The sequence below is a fragment of the Myxocyprinus asiaticus genome, chromosome 45 (genome assembly GCF_019703515.2).
Source record: "Myxocyprinus asiaticus isolate MX2 ecotype Aquarium Trade chromosome 45, UBuf_Myxa_2, whole genome shotgun sequence".
NCBI lineage: Eukaryota > Metazoa > Chordata > Actinopteri > Cypriniformes > Catostomidae > Myxocyprinus > Myxocyprinus asiaticus.
Window position 1 is genome coordinate 22742550 of NC_059388.1, and position 21350 is coordinate 22763899.

The following is a 21350-nucleotide window of genomic DNA, read 5'->3' on the forward strand; positions in this document are numbered from 1 at the left end:
TGACTGTGGAATATTTAGTAGCGAGGAAATTTCACGACTGGACTTGTTGCACAGGTGGCATCCTATCACAGTACCACGCTGGAATTCACTGAGCTCCTGAGAGCGGCCCATTCCTTCACAAATGTTTGTAGAAGCAGTCTGCATGCCTAGGTGCTTCATTTTATACACCTGTGGCCATGGAAGTGATTGGAACACCTGAATTCAATTATTTGGATGGGTGAGCGAATACTTTTGGCAATATAGTGTATTTAGAACTATTTACAGTATATCAAATCAAATCAAATTACTTTTATTGTCACACAACCATATACACAAGTGCAATAGTGTGTGAAATTCATGGGTGCAGTTCCGAGCAACATAGCAGTCGTGAAAGTGATGAGACATATACCAATTTACAATAAACTTCAGATTTACACAACACATATACTGGGGGAAGTGGGTTTGCAATAATGAACTACGAGAACTACCATGAGAAGCCCAATCAAGTGAGGTAGTAAAGTCTATTTTATTCTATTATTTTATCACTGTAGACCAGCATGAATTTCCATGCAGTTCCAAGCTGGTATATGCTAATCAGGGCTGATCTGGTGCTGTTGAAGCTGGTTAACCAGCATGGACTTTCTTGGTCTCATGTATTAGTGAAGCTGGTAGACCAAGGAATTCTTGCTGACTGAGTTAGTTACAAAGCTTAATGGAAACACCAGCATCCAAATACTGGTGACTGGCTATACTGGCGTTGCTGGACTTTTCTGCAGGGAGGTTAAAAAGATTTTGAGACTGTCATATTGTACCCAAAATATGTTGGTGGAGACTCTATCACAGCGGTTGCTGGGGATAGTCAGAACAGCAGACACAGTGTGGATCACCCCTTTACTGGTCTCTATGTCTGTCGTGTTCACCTCAGCCTCATTTACAAACAACTATGAGAGACAGAGAGACAGAATAATTTTTGACTGGACACCATACTATGATTTAGCAAAAATTTAGCATTGTTGATCAAATTTATATAGATTAGAATTACTTAAGGAATATTCAGGGTTCAATACAAGTTAAGCTCAATCAACAGCGTTTGTGGCATAATGTTTTAAAAAAAAAATTATTTAGACATGTCCCTCAATTTCTTAAAAAAATAAAAAAGCAAAATTCTGGGTTACAGTGAGGCACTTACAATGAAAGTGAATGGCGCCAATTCGTAAACACTAAAATACTCACGGTTCAAAAGTATAGCCACAATATGTAAACAATATGTGTGCTCATTTTAATTTTAGTGTGTTAAAATCACTTACTAACCTGTTCTGAGTAAAGTTATATCCAGTTTTACAACTTCGTTGCCATAACAACTCATTTCTGTAAACCCTAAAACCCTAAAGCAACCGTAAAAACGAGCTTTAAACAACATTACAGCTCAAATAATACCCAAGTTTTACAGAAGAATTAATGTAAATGCTTTTATAAAATGATTAACTTCACATTTATGCCTTCAAATTCTACAAAAATTGGCTCCATTCACTTCCATTGTAAGTGTCTCACTGTAACCTCGATGATTGCTTTTTGATTAAAGAAAAGGAGGGACAAGTTGGAATAATTTTTGTGGCAATCAACATTATGGCACAAATGCTGTCGACTGAGCTTAACTTGTATTGACCTCGGAATTTTCCTTTAACATTGACTTACCTTGTTATCTCGGCGGAAAATTCCCAGTTGGTAAGAGAAGCCAAACATAGTATCTTTATAAAGTCCATCCACTAAGTCTCCATCTTTTAGAGCCTCATTCAAAATAATGTGATACTGGGTCACATTCAAATCCTGGAATCAAACACATACAAACACACATACAAAAATGATGGAGAATGTCACATACATATGTAAGATTATGCGTTTAAGTGTAGTAGAGTTAGTATTTGTGTGTTTGCATAGTACCAGTGAGTCTTTGCCCATTCTTTTGAGGTATTCTTGGACTGCACTGTCTGTTGGGGCGAACACAGTAAAACCAGAGGACTCCTCCATTTCATCAGTCAGGTTGTGTTTCTGGACAGGCAAGAAATAACCACAATTCAAAAACATAATTCCCCAAAAGTCTGCTCAAAAATCTGAGAGGGCACATTTGAATGGTGCTTCTGCTTCAGAAAATGGTTATTTTTTTCCTTCTGTGGTGTGGTTGGCCTACAAGACGTGAACAAAAAAGTTATTTTAAGGCACGAAAGTTCACTCGCCGGCCATCTTAGTTTTTTTATGTAGGCAATTGGAATACAAGTACAGCTCTTGTCTACTTAAATGGGGAAAGACAGAAATCCAAAACTGTTTGTCAAGTTGTCATATATTTTAAATCAAAAATAAAATCTGACCACAATGGTAACATAAATTTAGCTTATTTCACTTTTTAGCTTTTGCATGCACATTCTAGAGTAAATAAACAGGCAATGCCCCTGTCAAAAAGACAATTGGCTCTTTTAACTGTAAGGTGAGACAATTTTTAAAGCCATCATATTCATTCCCATTAATTTTCCTATGAGTGGTTCATCTTCTTCTCTTTAAACCATCTTTCACATGCCACTCACCATTAGAGAGCTGCGGAAGAGAGAGAGGTCTGACCTCAGACTGAGCACCTCCAGTAAACCCTCACTCATCTGTCGCTCAGCGATCAGCACCTGGGAGAAAACAACGGTGGCGTAGTTCTTATTGTCTATTAAAGTCTTACTGTTTTACTGGCTTCAGGTTTTATGATAACTAAATTGTGAAGTATTCTGTAATCATACTGTGTCAATTAGATGGATAACTCCATTCTTTGCGGCCATATCTCCATATATCACTTTTCCTCCTGCGACAATGGTTGTCTGAATAGAGAGAGATACACAAGAGAAATGATAAAGAAAATCCCTTAATCTTTCAATGCAAGATCAAATTTTGTGAGAAATGCACAGTAATTGCACTGCAACTAATATAAGATGTTTGACTCAGTGTTCTCACATCATTGGTAGTGTAAACAGGAAGTGTCCTTTTTAAAAGGGAAACCAGTCGTGGGGAAGGGGAGGTACGAAGATCATCCAGACCAAAAATCCCAGAAACAATGTGACTTCTGCAAGAAAAAAAAACAACATACAACTAGTTGTATTATGACACAGTAAAAGAGCACAAAAAGAATTCATCATTACCAAAGTATTTCAATATGATGGAATCTAAAGGCTTTTTGTTACATAGATGAAAATGTACATCTAAACTCTGTGATGATGTTCTTACTTGATAAGACTCGGAAGGTTACTGCGGGACACCCAAAAGTCTTTGTCCTCTTTACTAATTTTTTCTATTGCTTGAACAGATGGCACAAAAAGTGTGAAATTTTCTGCCTCTGACAGCAACTGAGAAAGATCCGCTACCTATAGAATATTCCAGAACAGAACAGAAAGTATGCATTATAGTACAGTGCATACAATTAGCCTAGAACATTCAAATGACTAAAATTATGAAAAGAAGTGCTTGTGTTAGATTTCATTTGGTAATTCGAGCCTGAACATGGGTTTCTCCACAATTCAAAACTATAAAATATGATCAAAGCTCCATATTTTTTATTTTTTTAAAACAAAGACATATTTAAGACAAAGTTTAACAATAAACTCACTGATTAACTTCTCTTCATGTTTTACAGTATTTTAATTGGGTTAATTGTAGGGCTGCGCAATCATTCAATCGCAATAAAATCACAATATTATCATGCGCAATTTCTATCTCGTAGCAAACTGCCATTTTATTTTATTGTATATTTTTTACACAGAATTCTGTGGTTTATTTCGCCATTTTGATCGGTGCACATCTGTTTCACACTAACGAGACCTTGCCAATCAGAATGCAATGGATAAAAAGTACCAGTGAGAGAACAGAAAAGAAATCGGGAATGTGAATAAAGAAAAACAAAAAGGCACAAAGTCATAACCAATGCTGTCATTTATGCAAAGACAATTTTTTTTGTCCAGAAATGTGTTTTGAACATTAAATTGCATTTTTTGAATGTAAGGAAAAACATCTGCCAAAATCACAATTATAATCGAAATCCCAACATCTGTCAAGCAAAAATTGCTATAGTATTGTTTTGTGCATATTGCACAGCCTTAGTTTATTGTACAACACTTTGTTTTTTTTAAATGTGCTTTATAAATAAATGTGACCGACTGACTGTAGTGTAACTTACAGTAACCCATTTGCTGAATTCTAGAAGGTCAGGATTTGCTGCCACCTCCTTTAAAAACAGATTGGAACGAATCTTAGAATACTTAGTTCATCAATTACTGTACGTGCAATTAGTAATACAACACTAAAACTGCCATACAGTAGATTAGATAAGTGGGGCTATAATGAAAATATCACATACCTGTGCTAGAGTTCCATAACAGATTTTTCCGTCACCAGCATAGCCGTCCTCACACACACACTGCCATCCACCTGGCATCAGGTACTGGCAGGTGGCCTACAGGGAAAAAGAAAGGATTCAGCTGATTCAGTATACATAAATACATTTCTCTATGATTGAACTTTGTATAAACACTCACCAGGTAATGACATCCACCCTTTTGTTCTACACACTGATTGATCGGTTCACACTCCCTCCCACTGCCATGGTAACCACTTTTGCAGGCACAGTCACTCTAGGGAAAATCGAGCATCAAAAAATGCTATACAAGGATGGATGGATGGATAGATGGAGTTTCAGAGAGCAGAATGGCCTCTCTTACCTGTCCTGGCCCTACATAGATACAGGAGGCATTGGGGTGACACCCTCCTCTGGATGGATCCAGACAGTTATTGATGGCCTGACACTCATCCCCATCTTCTCTCCATCCACTAAGACACTGGCATGTGTGTGTGCCCGGACCTGTCTTTATGCATTTGGCCTGAGGACAGAATATAAAGAACATAACATGCTATAACATGCAGCACAAATTACACACATACAGATGCATTTAACTTACATTGACACTGCAGCCTCCACGATGTGGTAAAGCACAAGGATCACTCTCCATGCACATGTATCCATCCCCTTGGAAACCAGGCTTACAAACACACCTATATCAAAACAATGCTTAATCGACAAGAACAAGCCATATACCACTGACCACCGAGTTAAATACAGTAATTAAATAATGCTAATACAATAACTATCTCTCTATCTATCTATCTCTGTCTCTGTTAAACAGAGAAGAACGCGGGGGATACTCACATGAAATCTCCCTTACTGAACACACAGTCCGCATGGGCGTGGCAGGGCTGGTTGGGTCCGCACTCTTGAGTTTGCTGTTCACAGAACTCTCCAGTATAACCTTCTTTACAGGAGCTCTGCTTACATTTACCACCGGACTCTGGACGATTGTCACACACACCATGTAAGCATCCACAGGCTGGTGTCATGGAAGAATGCCAAGAAAATATAATTACTATTACTCACCTGGTCAAAAACAATCCATTCGCTATTATGATTTTGCAAAGTTTTGATAGGTAGTGAAATTAAAAAGTACTTTTGTCACAGGACGGGCCATATTTGTTAGGATTGGCGCAGTACTGGCAGCGTGATCCTTTGAAATTGGGGTCACACTGACAGGTGCCATTTCCATCTATACCCTCAGAACACTGCAACAAAGAAAAGACAAGATCAAGACTACATAACAAGTTGGTAAACCATGGAGAGGGAAAATGTTGGGCAACATTTACACATTCAGTGTTTAGGATAAAAAAATAACTATTTACTAATAGGTGTGGCTCTTGAATTATCCTGTTCACACAACAACTAAAATACTGAACTCACTCTGAAAGTGCAGGTGTGAGTCCTGAATATTTAAGGGAGTTACTCTCATTTATAACCGAACTGTGTGTATACAAGAGTCAAAAATGAACTTTTCCATAAAGGGGCCCCATGGATTTGATTTTCAGTGGCATTTTTGTTATGTTTACGAGAAGTTTTGCATGTTTTTAAAACATATTAAAATTATACTGTCATTTTTTTTATTCAGATACTTCAGTTTAATCAATTCATTAGCATAGGTTTCCAATCTGAATAATTAGACTGAGAATATATTCCCTCCTACCCAAAAAATTAAATCTTTTAAGTGATAATGTTTCTAACTAGGCGTAGACTAGAATATTAAGAACTACTGTATATCAAATGTCATAAATACTAGCACCCCTACATTTTGATTGTCAGAGACATTTGTTACCCCTTTGGGGGCATTTTTTATTTATTTCTTATTTATTTTTTACCCTGGTGTGAACACCGCTATATTTAGCACTCTAAAACAGGACGGAAAATTGCATTCTGCTGCTTTTGGTTTACCTTGCCATGAGAGGAGCAGGGGGCAGTAAAACCACCCGGGCATGGGGAACAGTCTGGTCCGAAGAAACCTTTACAGCAGCGAGGGGTCTAATTGAGACAGATAATGGTACAGACTTTATTTATTTAGCTTTGACCACGCCAGACTGATCAGCAAAACTGGATGCAGTTGCAAATATAATAAAGTACATTTCATATGCTCTGTCTTGGCTGAAATCTAAAAACAAACACAACTCAACTTATATTACAACTAAAACTCTAGTGAAACAGATACTCACAGTTTTTGTCTCATTGCAGAAGAGAGCACAGCCAAGTGTCGGTATAGTCAAGCCTAAAGTTGTTTTCTTGAACACACAGCCTCTTGAGAATATATTCTGAGTATGAGGACGCCATAGGAGGGCGACAAAAACAAAACAGGCACAAATCAGTTTTGCCAGTGCCATATACAAGTTCGAAACACCAACCTAAAACAAACCTCTGTGATTAGTTTGACTCACATAAAGGAAGCATATGTAACAAAAATCTGCTCTTTTTTTTAATTAAACATAAATTTGACAGGTTTGTCTTTATTTTTCAACTAACAACACAGATAAAAAGCTAGACACATTTAGCCTGATCTTACCAGAGATTCACCAGTTGGACAGGTAGACCTGGAGGCCAGTGTGCAGCTAACACATGGACCCTGTGACAAAGAAACAATCATCTTATGTCACTTCAGTTACAATCACTTGTTGCATATTATGTTTCTGCAAAAGAGCAAACAGCTATACGCAAAAGTGAAGCGTGTTTTCAGCGCCACAAGAGGCACTAAACAGATTTCTAGAAAAAGTATGACTGTTGACAGGTTTCCAAAACATTCCTACCGCCCCTTCTGCCTCTTTTTTTTGTTTTTTTTTTTTGACAAGAATTCCCACACCAAACTCACTCCATTAGCTGAGTAAATGTCAAACAAATGAGAAACAAACACCACAGATCTGCAGTGTTTACAGTCTTCAGTAGGTTAACCTTCAAATGGCTTGTTTAAAGATGTCTCTGCACATTAAAATGAGACGGGATAATTTTTACATACAAAGGCTGGAGGAGACAGATAGAAACAGCTTACCTTATAAATATTGGTTTCTTTAGTGTCACACCTGTGAGGTATGATGGGCTCTATGGAAGCAGGGATCAGAAGCCCTTCAAGTGAATGGAGACGGCCATTCTTTGCCTCAACATCCAATTCCAGCACAGGTTCACCATTGACCAGGATCTGCCCCTGTATGTGTTCAGAATCCGTGGTTTCGAAGTAGGTCCATGACTTGTATTACATAATTTCATAATTGTGTTTAACATGTGTTTCCATTACGTACGGCAACCTCTTTTACTCAAACTACTACAAGCGAGAATTAACTTTGAGGCATTCAGCTCCCGTCTACTGAAATTCTAGGTTATAGCACCACTTAGCGGTTTAAGGCTGAAAATGCATTATTGCAGACAAATCGAGAAGGGTCTGTCTGTGTCCTGCAAGACTACTACAAGACACGCCAACTACAATGCCCCCTTCAAATAACCGCTGAAATGCTGAGGTCTTCCAGCAGTTGGATGTCACATACACTGTGTTTGTTGTGTTTATTTGAAGTCCCGCAGCAACCCTACAACTACACCTACCCCTAAACCTAACCATAACCCCTACACCTAACTCTTACCATAACAAATAAAACTGAACAGTCATACCCCCGTATCACTAGATGGCAAACGTTAGGAAAAACTTGATGAAAATGAAGAGGAGAAGAAACTATGCTAAGCTAATAGGCTAACCGGTTAGCTTGTGAGCAAACTGGAAAAAACAGAACAGAGAAATTTTGTCAGTTTAATAATATTATATGTGACATATTATTGAAAAAACGTATTCTTTGTCATATTTACATAGCTAAGACAATATGAATCATACAGCAGTTGTATAGGAGTTTAAAAGTTCTTTAGTCTTACTGTATCCCAGTGTGGATGTTTTGTGTTAACTTCTTTACCCAACAACCATTGCGAAAATTTAATGATATTGGAATTTTTATTTAAGAGGACAGAATCACAAAAATGTCCTAAAGATGGTTAAATTAAAGACAGTTTTGAACTAGGTGTTTGAAACCAACATATCCACCCTTACAAAAAACCTAGAGTTCTGGCAAACTTCCTGCAAACTTAACGCAAATTTGCAGAAAATTCGCCACTCATCATTTTCACATGCAAATGAGCTTTGCAGCAAACTCTTCATTGTCACCAAAGGTTTGCTGCAGGCAAACACTTGCGAGGAATCGAAAGCTCATTTTCATGTGAAAATAATGAGTGGGAAATTAGCGGCAAGTTTGCAGCAAGTTTGCCAGAACTCTAAATTTTTGTAAGGGAATAGAAACAATTATTTTTCAGTGCATGCATGCAGTGCACGTCTAAAGCATGTGGAGAAAAAAAAAAAAATTTATTTGCCACTTTCAGTTAGATATGATAAATGAAGATTACTCACAGCAGCCGTCACATTAAATGTCAGGACCTGTTCGGCCATGCTAACAGCACGAGGGTTTGACACAATGAAGCTGGCACTCAGCTGCATAAGAAATACAGATAGCCTACATAAAGAAATAACATACAGCAAATGATCAAGCAACAGATTTGAACACACACATATTCACACACAAACCTGGGCAGAGGACACTATGTGATTGCGCATGAGTTCCAGCAGTTTTGTCTTACCCTAAAATGGGAGAAATCAAAAGGAAATTAGATTTTGAAAGAAAATAAAAAGAGAATGTAAAATGACAAAAACTAATTATTAACTAAATTATTATATTTGCAATATAATAAATTATTATATGTCCTTACCTCCTCAGAGGTAATGAAGTCTAGATAGCCAGGCTTCAGAAAGGAAAAGGCTATATTAGTTGGAGCAAACAGTGTGTAAGGTCCCGCTCCTTCCAAAACAGTTGCCATATTGCTTTTCTGAGAAAAATAAATATCAGTTAAAGGTCTAGAAGTACATTTGTTTAGGGTTTAATAGAGGTTTAAAGAACTTTGTTACCTCCAGCAGAGTCTTAAACTGAGAGAACTTTCCATTTTCTGAGAGAATCTGCAACAAATTTTCCTACGAAAAGACAAATGAAGTGGCCCTCATACACAAAAACACTAAAAGTTTTTTTTATAGTAACAATTTCAGAGTTATTGAGAAATGTGCACAAGAGGCATTCCAAGTGTTTTTGGTTAACTGAAATATTTTTGGTTTAGCTTGATTTAAATGTTGTTTTTTTTATTCACAAAATTGAAGTTTATTGCTTAAGTGAAAAAAAAAAAAAACATCGTCACAAACCTCATTCTCGCTTATCACAGTGGAGGGGACTGCCTCCATCAACTTATCAACCAAATGAATAATTCCATTTGAGGCCAATATGTCCGACTCCACAACCGCTGCTTTCTTACGGCTGCCATACAGACGTATTTTCACCTGCTGTGCCTTTAAAATGAAAGTTTATCAGATAGAATTGAATGAATTGTTAGTCAACACAATACACACACACAGTGAAATATAAATAGATTAACTTCTCTGAAGCTCAGTAGGAAAGACTTCGGCTGTTGTATCTTGCACATGCACATCCTCGAATACAAATGGGACAAATGCACTCAAACACACACATGTTCTGGATTTAATCACATACATCTGTCATTGATTCTGCAGACATGCCCGTCAGAGTGTAGTAGAGGATTCCCTTCTTCAAAGAGTCCATGTTCAGCTCTCCTGCAACCATGTGGAGCTTAGCAAGATAGCGAGCTTTCATCTCATTTGCCAGTATGGTTTTCACCTGGAACAGAACAGTGCTTTTAGTATGTGTTTGTACTGTAGTTGTTTGCATATGTGGGTGTGTTTTTGTTTTGTCTAACTCACAGTTGTGCCTTTAAAAGCCTTGTTCACTGGCACAAACACAGTAAACGGTCCGAGGGAGGTCAGGGGCCACGACATGACTTTATCTGAAACAGCCGTGTAAAAATACACTGACATGCTGATCCCACTCCATCTCTCACTCTCTTTCTTTTTATGTGTTCAATAATGTTATTTAAATGGCAAAATGCCTAAAAACATTCTATTAACTCTGGTACTGGTTCGCCAGCCCATCACTTACCAAATAGTGTAATGGCACTGGAGAGCTGACCCGTCCACTCCCCTCCTGGCTTTGAATTCAGGTCCTGCAACTGCTGAATTATGTTCCCAAAGCATATCTTTCCATTGCCCAGGAAACCTTCACGGCACTTACATCTGGAAAAGGATAGAAATTAGAGTAAAATTTGCCACTGTGCAAAAGTCAAAGTCATTTAAAAGAAATAGAAAGACAGCAAACAAATTATGGTCTTTAACCATAAATTGTCTCAAAGGGATAGTTCACCCAAAAATGAAAATTCTCTCATAATTTACTCACCCTCACGCCATCCCAGATGTGTATGAGTTTATTTCTTCTGCAGAACACAAACAAATATTTTTAGAAGAATATCTCATCTCTGTTGGTCCTTTCAAGTATATGGTTGTGTACGACTTTCTTTTCAAGTATATGGTGACCAGACCTTTGAAGCTCCAAAAATCACTTAAAGGCCACATACTGTAAAAGTAATCCATAAGTCTCCAGTGGTTAAATCTATATCTCTGGAATGTGGGTGAGAAACAGATCAATATTTAATTTATTTAATCAATCTCCACTTTCACTTTCACATTCAAAATGTGAAAGAATGTGAAAATGAAAGTGGAGATTTATGATTTAAAAAAAAAAATAGATCTGTTTCTCACCCACACCTATCATATCGCTTCTGAAGATATAGATTTAACCACTGGAGAAGTATGGAATACTTTTATGTGGCCTTTATGTGATTTTTGGAGCTTCAAAGGTCTGGCCACCATATACTTGCAAAGAAAGTCGTACACATCTGGGTGAGTAAATGAGAGAATTTTCATTTTTGGGTGAAATATCCCTCTAAATTAAAGAGACCTACTCTGCAGTTCCTGGTTCTACTGTGGCACAGGTGGCATATTTATGGCAGGAGTCTGGTTTGCACACATCTTTCAGACTGCAGCCATTTCCTTCAACAAACTTCTCAAATCCCTCCAAACATTCACAGTGAGCCTGTGGATGTGAACAAGATTACCACCACCCAGACATATTCGAAAACAAGATGTGTACAAATATAAGACTCAAAATGCAGCTTACACTTAACGTTTTATCAACGCGTTGTTAAATGGGTAGTTCACATAAAAATGGTTCACCCATTTGACTTTCTTTCTACTGTGGACAACAAAAGGAGATTTTAGGCAGCATGACAGCCTCAGTCACCATTCATTTTCATTGTATTGAAAAAGATGCAATAAAACTGAATGTTTTCTGAGACAAATATTTAGCCTAACATTTCCTATTATGTTCCACAGTAAAAAAGAAAGTCAAACAGGTTTGGAACAACATGACGGTGAGTAAATGATTGCAGAATTTTCATTTTTGGGTGAATTACCCTTTTAAACATAAAATGTTATAAAACACACACACCTTTCCAGGACCATCATACACACAGCGTGTGGAGCCAGAAGTGCAGTTGCCCAGGTTAGTCTGGCATGGGTCAATGGGCATGCAAACATGCCCGTCACCACTGTAGCCTTCTGCACATGTGCAGACATACTGGTTTGGTCCTGTATGTGCACAAACTGCAACTTGATGGCACACACCTCTCCTGCAGGGGTTAATTGCTGCATAAAGAATGTGACAAAGACAAGTGACAGAGTTTGAACATCATGGACAATCAATCATGGAAGCCTCCCTTGAACTGTCAGTGAACTATCCCTTTAACAAACTTAACCTTTCATTAGCAATGTAAGTGGCATACTCACATGTACACTGGACTCCATCACCTTGATAACCAGGTTTGCACTTGCACACAAGTTTCCCAGTTGAGATTTCCTCAATACAACGAGCGTCCGGGCCACATTGCAAAGAAGCACAGGCTGGGAGCTCTGATGAGAGAAAACACAAACACACACATGCACACACACATCTGTTACTCAAATGTCCAATCCACATTTATCAAAAACACACAGAAATACTCTAACGTCTTACCCTGGTTGCAGTCTACACCAGTGTACCCAGACAGACATGTGCATTGGCCTGTGCCCTTCAGTCCGCTGTCACATATGCCATGCTTGCAGTGACACACTGAATATCACAAAACACACTCAACAGTCAACGGCAAGACCCAAATGTAACAATCTTGATATGTAGAAAGGTTTTTGTTGTATTTTTAGTGAACTCTCACCATTATTGCATGTTGGTCCATATAAGTTCTCTCCACATTCCTCACAAGCAGTTCCCACAAAACCTGGCTGCAAAAAAAAAAAAAAAAAAAAAAAATTCTCAAAGAGTATCATTAGCTGCTCAGTACCAGTATGAGTTAGACTAAGAGAAATGAAGGGAACTTACCGAACATGTGCAAGTTCCATTGCCACCTATACCATCAGAGCAGACGCCATTATTACTGCAGGGTTTCATCGCTGATCCGGGACACTCTATTGAAAGAAAAAGAAGGGAAAGAGATAAGGAAAGGGAAGAGAGAGGAAGGAGAGGGGGATATGACCTCTGACTGAATGAAGTTACAAGTGAAAAATGCACAAATATAAAGACTTTTGAAGACCTTTGTCATTTTAAATATTTTGTTTCAACCAGTCAAACTGCTAACTTGGAGATTCCTACACTGAAAAAAAAAAAAAAAAGATTTTGTTGTGAAGTAAATATAGCAGAAAATATTAAATAAAAAAAATAAAAAATACAGGTATTCAAACATGTAAAAAATAAATGCTTTAGCTTATAATTAAATATTATTTATTTTAATGCATCATCATGTATTAATCCTAAAGTAGGAAACCATGTCATATTTATTCGCTAATTTGAGTACGTTTCAGTGGTAAATAAAATAAGTAAATTTTACGTAACTTTTCGAAGCTGTTGTTCCCAGCATGAGTTTGAATAATTTATGAGCGTGCACTGTTTGCAAGATTATTAACATCATATTTATTGTTGATTTTTGGTTACGCTTGGTAACTTCTTGTTTTATGAAGTTGGAAGTTCATTTTCCACTCAAAATTACCCGTTCATGATAAAAATAAAAATAAAACTGTTAATTGTTATCATCATCGTGTTTTGTGCACCAAGTGGTAAGGTCTGAGTGCGCAGCTCCATTATGTGATCCTTTATGCCTGTTTTACACAGCACGCCAAAGCAGGGCAGAAGAAGTGTGTATTTTTTCATTGTCCATGTTAATAAGTAAGTGCATTTACATCGGAAGCAGTGCATCAGCCATATGTAAACAAAGACTGCATTAGATTACATCAGCATCATGTAAATAGGATTTCATGACAGTCAAGTTTGTAATACTTACCAATAGCTCACACCTGATAACCATTTTATAACTTTATTTTCTGTATGGAGTGCAGCAGAACACACGTTCTTTTCAACGAAAGTTGTCGTGATGCACTGCTTCATTCGGCTCATGCACTGCTTCAGCATGCAGTGTAAAACTGGTGTTAGCCAGTAATGAAAAGTGATGTTGTTTACTATACTACATAGCCTGCATGGAGCTTTTCAGTGGAAAGCTTACATATGTCATGTGGTATGTTATTTTCCATGTAAACAATGAAAATTCAAGATGTGGAATGTTCTAGTAAAATGTTCCTTTAAAATGACTAAGCTTATTTAAATGCCATGCAAATTAGATTTGTAAATAAAAGTTAAGGAAAGGTTTATGTTAAATTTACTCTCTAACTTCAAAGGTACAGTATGTAAGATTCAGAATTCCTTGTTATTAATGACACCTGTGGCTGTTAAGTGAACTGCAGCTTGTTACTCATGCACATACTCCATAGGGATGCGAGCGAGCGAGCATCGACCAAAACAATGATGTAACGTACAAAGGGACTGAACGTGATTCACCGACATCATGCTGACAGATGATGTAGCATAATTAAAATTACACAGTTATGACTGTTTTACTACAAACTTTGAGACTGTATAATATATTTGACTCTCCAGGGCTAAAACAATGTGTGGATATAGGTCTGTTTATGCGAGACTGTAGTTTGAAGTAATCACTTTTCTTTGCGTGATACATTGACTGCATTTATATGATAGCCTATGTTGGTGTTAGCTAGCTAGCCAGCTTTATCAATAGCTGTTAGCTAAATTTGGTGGATGATGACAGTAGCTGTTTATAAAATAGACTGAACATTATAAATATATTGACACAGTTCAGTATTGATGTGATTCCATCACAACTGTCATTTTGATATATCGATGCGCTGTTGTTTTATAATAATAGAATATATATATTTTCTGTATAACCAAGTTACGTTACACCAATGAATGGGTCTTTTTGCATTATCTTGAACATTGTCATTTCATGTGTTTTTGTAGTTTAGCTAAAATGACACAGATCAATGCTTATGGCACTATATTTCACATGCTTTGCAGTTATGTAAGCTTACTTGTCCAATAAGAAGAACGGCAATTCAGGGTCGGTTTTGATCCCTAAAACTGAATGAAGTTCCCTCCAGAAATCAAATGCCCTGCCGATGTTCACTCTAGTTTTCGCTCGACCACGTTCCTGCTTAGCCAGACTGGATTCAGTAGATAATTTGTTCTAGTTTTTTTGGCTTACTCTGAGTTTGTGTAGGAGTCGGTGTTGTGCTGGGAGCCGGACGTTTGCTAGATTCCATCTCTAAGATAATGTTACCTAGTGTTGCAGTTTGTTGTCGCTGTTGAATAACGGAAGAGAAGCTATTACTGTCTGAGGCAAGGCTCTCGGAAGTGCGCATAAACGTTTGGATTTTCCCAGCAAAAGTGACCCGCTCCCTTCGCATGTCTACAGGCTTTAATAGGCAACCTAGGAAGTCCGGGAAGGGCTTAATTTTTAAGTTGCGTTACAAGCTGTTCACACATTGGCAAAAAAAGTGTGAATATTACGTGAAAATTGTTACATATCGCACCTTTCGATTAAGATTGTCATAAAATTACTGTAAGTAGATTTTACTTAATTTTATACCATTCAAATTTACTTTAAAAAATGTGTGAAAAAACTTGCTGAGAAAAAAAAAAGATTTTTTTTTTTTCAGTGTATCATAAAATTAGCTTTCAGTAATTTGTTAATTCAATTTCACAATGCACACTTTGGGCCATTTTTACACTTAACCAAAATAGTTTTGATCTCAGATCAGTGGTTTGCTGTAACTGTGTGCATATTGAGACTGCTTGGAGGTCAGTGTGTTTGCAGAGACTGACTTGAGGTCAATATGTTGCTGTGACTGATCTGAAATCAGTCGGTTTGCTAAGACTGATCTGTTTGCTGTAGGGCTGCCAACTTTTAACCACACAAATACAGGACGCTTGAGCATTTTGAGCACTTCAATATGGGACGGGGGCCTCCTTAAACATTTCGCCACTAAAATCCGGGACAATAGGCGTCCCGTATGTTATGTCTTCATTTCGGCCAGAATAGGGAATGTTCCGGCTAATACAAGACAGCTGACAACCCTAGTGTGACAAGGTTCTTGTACTCTCTCAAGGAGGATGTGTGGGGCCAGGTGAACAGTTCTCGTAATTCTTTATTTTTACAAAGCTTTTCAGTGTGCGCGCACACACACGCACACACACACACACACACACACACACACACACACACACACACACACATACAAGTTCAAGCTCAGCTATCTCTCTCCCTCCAGCGGTCTGAATTGCCCTTTAAATCCCTCTCTGCTCTCACTGCAAACACAAAACAGCTGTTAGAGGTGATTTCCTACAGGTGTTAAACCTCACTGCACTCATGCTCTCGGCGTCGCTCTCCACAGACGTCACTCGGCCACGCCCCCATCACCACACCTAGTTTATTGAGACTGATCTGAGGTCAGTGTTTGCTGTGACTGATTTGAAGTCAGTGGATGTGCTAAGACTGATCTGAGGTCAGCGTGTTTGTTTCAGATCTGTTTGCTGAAACTGTTCAAAGATTAGTTTGTTTGTTGTGACTGAACTGAGGTCAGTGGGTTTGCTGAAACTGATCAAAGATGGGTGCAGTGGGTATGGGGTAAAATGGGCTCTGAGAGAGGATATGAGTTAGCAGAGTTTTTCTGTTCTTCAAACAACCCCTCTTCTGTTCCACTGACCCTCACTCCTCTTTTCCTTCCCGCCATTCTTGCTCTGAACACTTCGTTCTTACAAAATCACTGAGTTCAGAGCCTTCCCAGCAACTTACACTCACACACACACACATTAGACACAGATTCAACACAACATAAAAACCACACTCACAGCATATACAGACAGTCAGTCATGAGCAGAGAATCTGAGATGATTGTGAGAGAACATTTGCGGAAATTAGGCAGAATGTTAACCTCAGTCACTATTTACTTTCTTTATATGGAAAAGATGCAATGAAAGTAAATGGTGACTGACAACCATACTGCCGAACATCTCTTTTTGTGTTCCACAGGAAAAAGGAAGTCATATCTGATTGAAACAATCTTTGGAACAAACCTGAGTAAATTGTGACAGAATTTTCATTTTGGGGTGAACTATGCATTTTACTAACTTAACCAGGACTTGGTCAACCAACAGAAAGACCATGCTGGTTGACCAACAATTTTTGCTGGTGATCATGGTAATATTTGATCACCAGTTAGAACAGCACTAACCAGCATGAACTAGCATGGACAAGTACATCTAGATCTTCAAACAGGTCCAGACAAGGATCATTATTCTTGTTGTACTCTGTTAATCTGATTCAACCTATACTTGTCAAATATGAGGACAGATGCCAGAAAACAAACATCTGACAAGTCTCAAAAAACTTATTTCCTCCCACAATGCTTCTCTAAACTTTCATAATGCTGACCAATCTCATCGACATCAAAGGTCAAATCATTTAACTTCTGAGAAACAATGCAGGAAGTTCTGATGATAACAGACCAAAGAGATCAAGACAACATACGGTGACTTAAGTGCTTGACTCAGCTAACTCATAGTGGGGTCTGTTTGAATGCTGACAGACAGAGGAAGTTCTGGAAATGAGACCTCTGCATGATGGTCAGCACATTCCAGTGGTGAACAGAGCTGCCATATCCCTCTTGGAGGGAAGGAAGTCCGCAAGTTGCTTTTTCACAACTGCCCAAAGCTTCCTCTCATAGAGTGTTACAAGACAAATATGAGCAGACACACAATAATATGCCAATTTATATGTACATTATTGGGAGCTCCCATAGGAAAAACAATTGCGATGTGTACATAAATATGTTAAAAAATGGAAACAGAGAAGCAAAACCACAGACACACAAACACACTGTGCTTTCATTGTAGAAGACCACAGTCAGACATACAGGATTTATATCCCTGGTCAAACCCTAATGGAATGCTAATGGAATTTTTATCATAATTTGGAAACAATCCTAAAGGATCTTATAGGGATCAAATAAGAATTATGTAAGAATTTTCTAAGAATCAAGTAAGATCCTGCTGGATAAACTGAAATTCCTAGTTTTCAGTTTATTACGAAAGGAATGCTAATGGCATTTCTATCATAATCTGTAACCAATCCAAAAGGGTCTTCTTGGGACCAATTTAAAATCTTTTATGAATTCCCTTCGAGATCAACTGATTCTTATTTTAAATAGAATCTTTAGCACCAATTCCAAATTGTGATAGAAATTCCATTAGCATTCCTTTAGGACTTTTCAAATAGGGATGGAAATAATAATGTTCATAATTATATTTTTTACACTCTAAACACTAGTTCTTTTCCCAGAAGGAACTGATGCTTCCCCTTGTTTGTTTTCAGACTTTGTTAGTGTTCTCATAGGGATAGTTCCTGTACAACTCTTCCGATCAAAATATTCCCTGAGTGTCTCTTCCCTCACAGAATGGAGGAAATACCGAATGCCATTCAAAATGTACAAGTGACACAACAAAGGAAGAAAAAAAAAGTATATTTGAATTTTTTTATAATTTTAAGTAAAATCTACTTTATTTTATGACATAATATTGATTAAAGTGATTGAGTAAAATTCAGTAACTTTGACTTTCAAATCTGATGTACATGGTCCTTAAATAAACATTTTACAAAATTTAAATGAATGTTTCATTAGAACAATTCATATTATGATATTTTATTATTAACACAAGTTTAATTACATACCACATGATATAATGAAGCCTTCCACAGGGAAGCTTAATGCAAGCAATGTAGTCTTTAGACAAAATCACCTCGCATTACAGGCGATTGTAACAAGGTAAAGAGCTGCACACGCAGATCTCAACACTTGGTGCACAAAACATGATGATGGTCACAATCAACAGATAATTCATTTGATCACGAATAGGTAGGCCTTATTTTGATTAGAAAATGACCTTCAGACTTCCCAATACAAGAAGTTACCAAATGTAATATCAAAATCATAAATAAAATAAAAAAGTTAATAAACTTGCAAACAGTGAAACCATGCAAGCTCATTATTTATTTAAGCCTGGTGCATTCTGGGAATACCAGCTTCGAAAAGTTAAGTAAACTGTACTTACCTGTGAAGTTTACTCAATTTAGCTAATACATTTGACAAGGTTTTCTACTTTAGAATTAGTACATGATGATGCATTGCAAAGATAACAATCAGAAATAATATTTACTTAGAAGCTAGAGCATTAATTTAAATAAATTAAATAAATTGAGTACAAATATAGACTTAATATTTTCAAGTTCACTCTAACTTATTTTTTTATTTTTTTTTCAGTACATCTGGTTTAGTATTTATATTACATTAGTAGTATTTATTGGCATCATAGTGCTATGGCATAGAATTTATTTATTTATTTTTACACAATTCTGCATGAACAACTACAGCTATCTTCTTCAGAATATTACACTGTGCTTTCTGCTTAAACGTTTCATTGGGAAGAAAACTCACCAGTGCAGTCATTGCCCCAGTAACCTGGACAACACTGAGGCTCCACCGTGTCTTTATAGCACTCAAATGAACAGCCCGAGACACTCAAAGCGGCTGCAACAACAAATCTACATACACAAAAAAAAGATTATTGCATCTCTGAATTCAAGCTATACTGTTGTATATATATTTGTATATAGCACAGGGCAGATAAAACTTGCAGAAAACTATTTCTCTGATTCACTCTCACACATGCACACACATTCACCTGCAGTCCCTTGTGCTCTTTCCAGGTGGCTTCTTGGTGTAGCCATTGGGACACTTCATTAAAGACGTCAAGGAACAGGAATGACACTCGGATTTAGTCACCACCTGTATGTTCTTATCACAGCGGTTCTGATAACAACACACGTCAACACAATCACACATAACATTATTCACATTTCCACAATAAAAGCATTTTCCAAGGAGATTTGCCTGATTTGTTCATGAATTTACAGCTGGCCAGTCAAATTCTCAAAATTATTTTACCCAGGCCAGCATTCCACAGTGCACATCAGCCAAAACCACAAGTCAAACCAAAGAAGTTTGAATGAAACCGTATGTCTTAAAGGGCTGCACTAACCACATCAGTGTCAGAAATGAACTTTTCCAATAAGGGACAATGTTTTCCCCTTGAAGTTGTTTTTTAGGGGCATTTTTTTCCCTTTATGGGGGCCTTTTTAAGGCATATTTTTTTCTAACCATACAAAACATGACACAATTTGACAACATTATCAAATATACTTATTATATACAATCTAATCAATTCATTAAAATACTATTTTAATCTGAATAATCAGATAAGATGTTGCCTATAATTCAAATGAACATCAAAGAATTGTATGCAATAATTAGTATATTAGGCCTAGAATAGAACACTAAGACATTTATTTGATGCTACAAATAAGAAATAGAGGAATTAATTTCTTACTTTCAATTTCATGAGGCATATTTGTCGCATTCAGTGGCATTTTCGCCTTGTACCCTTGTTATAGTAATTGTTGACCCTGGACCACATACATATTTTTTATGACCACAGAGAAGTAAACATCTAACTAAATATAAATAACAGCTCATTTATTGGGAAATAAAAAAATGTTTTCAGGAAAGCAATTACATTGGCTTTTCCCTGGAAATGGATATGAACATTAACATTAACATCAAAGCATAAGCTGTGTGTTTATGTTGTTCTGTGCCTGCCTGTAGCCTGGCATATATAAATATGTGTAAACAGGAAATAGAAGTAGAGATTTGTTTGATTTGCCCAACTGAGGCCGATCTCAACTGCCCAACAGGAACGAATCCAAAACAAACTACCGTTTCTCCTATAACAGCAAATATTCCATTTATATTCAAAATACCAAATTTTTCCACTTTGTTTTACATTGTACTGTCTTTCAGAGAGAAATAGAAAATATCAGACAATTCGAAACCTTAAAGAATTTCACCTTCTGAGCATCCACCATATTTGGTGCACATTTGCAAGTGTGTATGTGAGTATATCTCACCTGAGATGTTGCACCAGCCACCCAGAGTATCTCAGTTCCCATCAGCAGCAGCAGCAGCAGTAAACTTCCACATATTGACTTTATTCTGAACTCCATGTCCACCCGTAATTACACTAATTCTATTACTCTCTCTTTCTAACTCTCTGGGAGGTTCTGCGCCAGACTGTGGCCTCACTTTTTGGCCTTCTGCCTTTTCAACAGCCCTCCCTCTCTTCTTTCCTATACCACAACAACACAAGAGTCAGTGGGCGACACCTTCCCCTAAAATTTTGGACACATCCCTCAATCCCTGACACATATTATACACGAAAACTTGTTACTCTTGCAGTAACATATACCACTTAACAAGTCAGTTAAACTAGAGAATGGATAATGTGATACATCCATGATATTATGTTAAGATCACGTATGGCAATACGATTTTACATGTGCTGAATTGGCATGCATGATCTTGGAGAAGAATATTGTGCATTAGGCATTGGTACAGCACATTTAAGATATTTAAGACAATTTCAAGAGAAAC

At 37.3% G+C, this 21350-nt stretch overlaps 1 protein-coding gene across 1 annotated transcript in view; it reads right to left on the bottom strand.

Moving 5' to 3' along the window:
- stab2 (stabilin 2) overlaps positions 1-21020 on the bottom strand; it is a 39388-nt gene extending 18368 nt beyond the window's left edge. Inside the window, exons 1-35 of the mRNA XM_051689018.1 lie at positions 20828-21020; positions 19546-19673; positions 19299-19405; positions 12781-12866; positions 12617-12683; positions 12421-12516; positions 12195-12317; positions 11857-12053; positions 11312-11442; positions 10453-10586; positions 10218-10300; positions 9991-10134; positions 9645-9788; positions 9360-9422; positions 9164-9280; positions 8982-9035; positions 8808-8888; positions 7416-7568; positions 6936-6995; positions 6592-6687; positions 6317-6403; positions 5505-5616; positions 5210-5387; positions 4962-5055; positions 4725-4883; positions 4542-4637; positions 4364-4459; positions 4184-4231; positions 3238-3374; positions 2968-3076; positions 2757-2834; positions 2559-2648; positions 1921-2028; positions 1675-1806; positions 792-920 (exon numbers count right to left, since the gene is read on the bottom strand). Coding sequence (XP_051544978.1) covers positions 792-920; positions 1675-1806; positions 1921-2028; positions 2559-2648; positions 2757-2834; positions 2968-3076; positions 3238-3374; positions 4184-4231; positions 4364-4459; positions 4542-4637; positions 4725-4883; positions 4962-5055; positions 5210-5387; positions 5505-5616; positions 6317-6403; positions 6592-6687; positions 6936-6995; positions 7416-7568; positions 8808-8888; positions 8982-9035; positions 9164-9280; positions 9360-9422; positions 9645-9788; positions 9991-10134; positions 10218-10300; positions 10453-10586; positions 11312-11442; positions 11857-12053; positions 12195-12317; positions 12421-12516; positions 12617-12683; positions 12781-12866; positions 19299-19405; positions 19546-19673; positions 20828-20923 — 3813 coding nt within the window. The 5' untranslated portion in view covers positions 20924-21020. The remainder of the gene's footprint in view (positions 1-791; positions 921-1674; positions 1807-1920; positions 2029-2558; positions 2649-2756; positions 2835-2967; positions 3077-3237; positions 3375-4183; positions 4232-4363; positions 4460-4541; positions 4638-4724; positions 4884-4961; positions 5056-5209; positions 5388-5504; positions 5617-6316; positions 6404-6591; positions 6688-6935; positions 6996-7415; positions 7569-8807; positions 8889-8981; positions 9036-9163; positions 9281-9359; positions 9423-9644; positions 9789-9990; positions 10135-10217; positions 10301-10452; positions 10587-11311; positions 11443-11856; positions 12054-12194; positions 12318-12420; positions 12517-12616; positions 12684-12780; positions 12867-19298; positions 19406-19545; positions 19674-20827) is intronic.
- Positions 21021-21350: the final 330 nt, after the last annotated feature.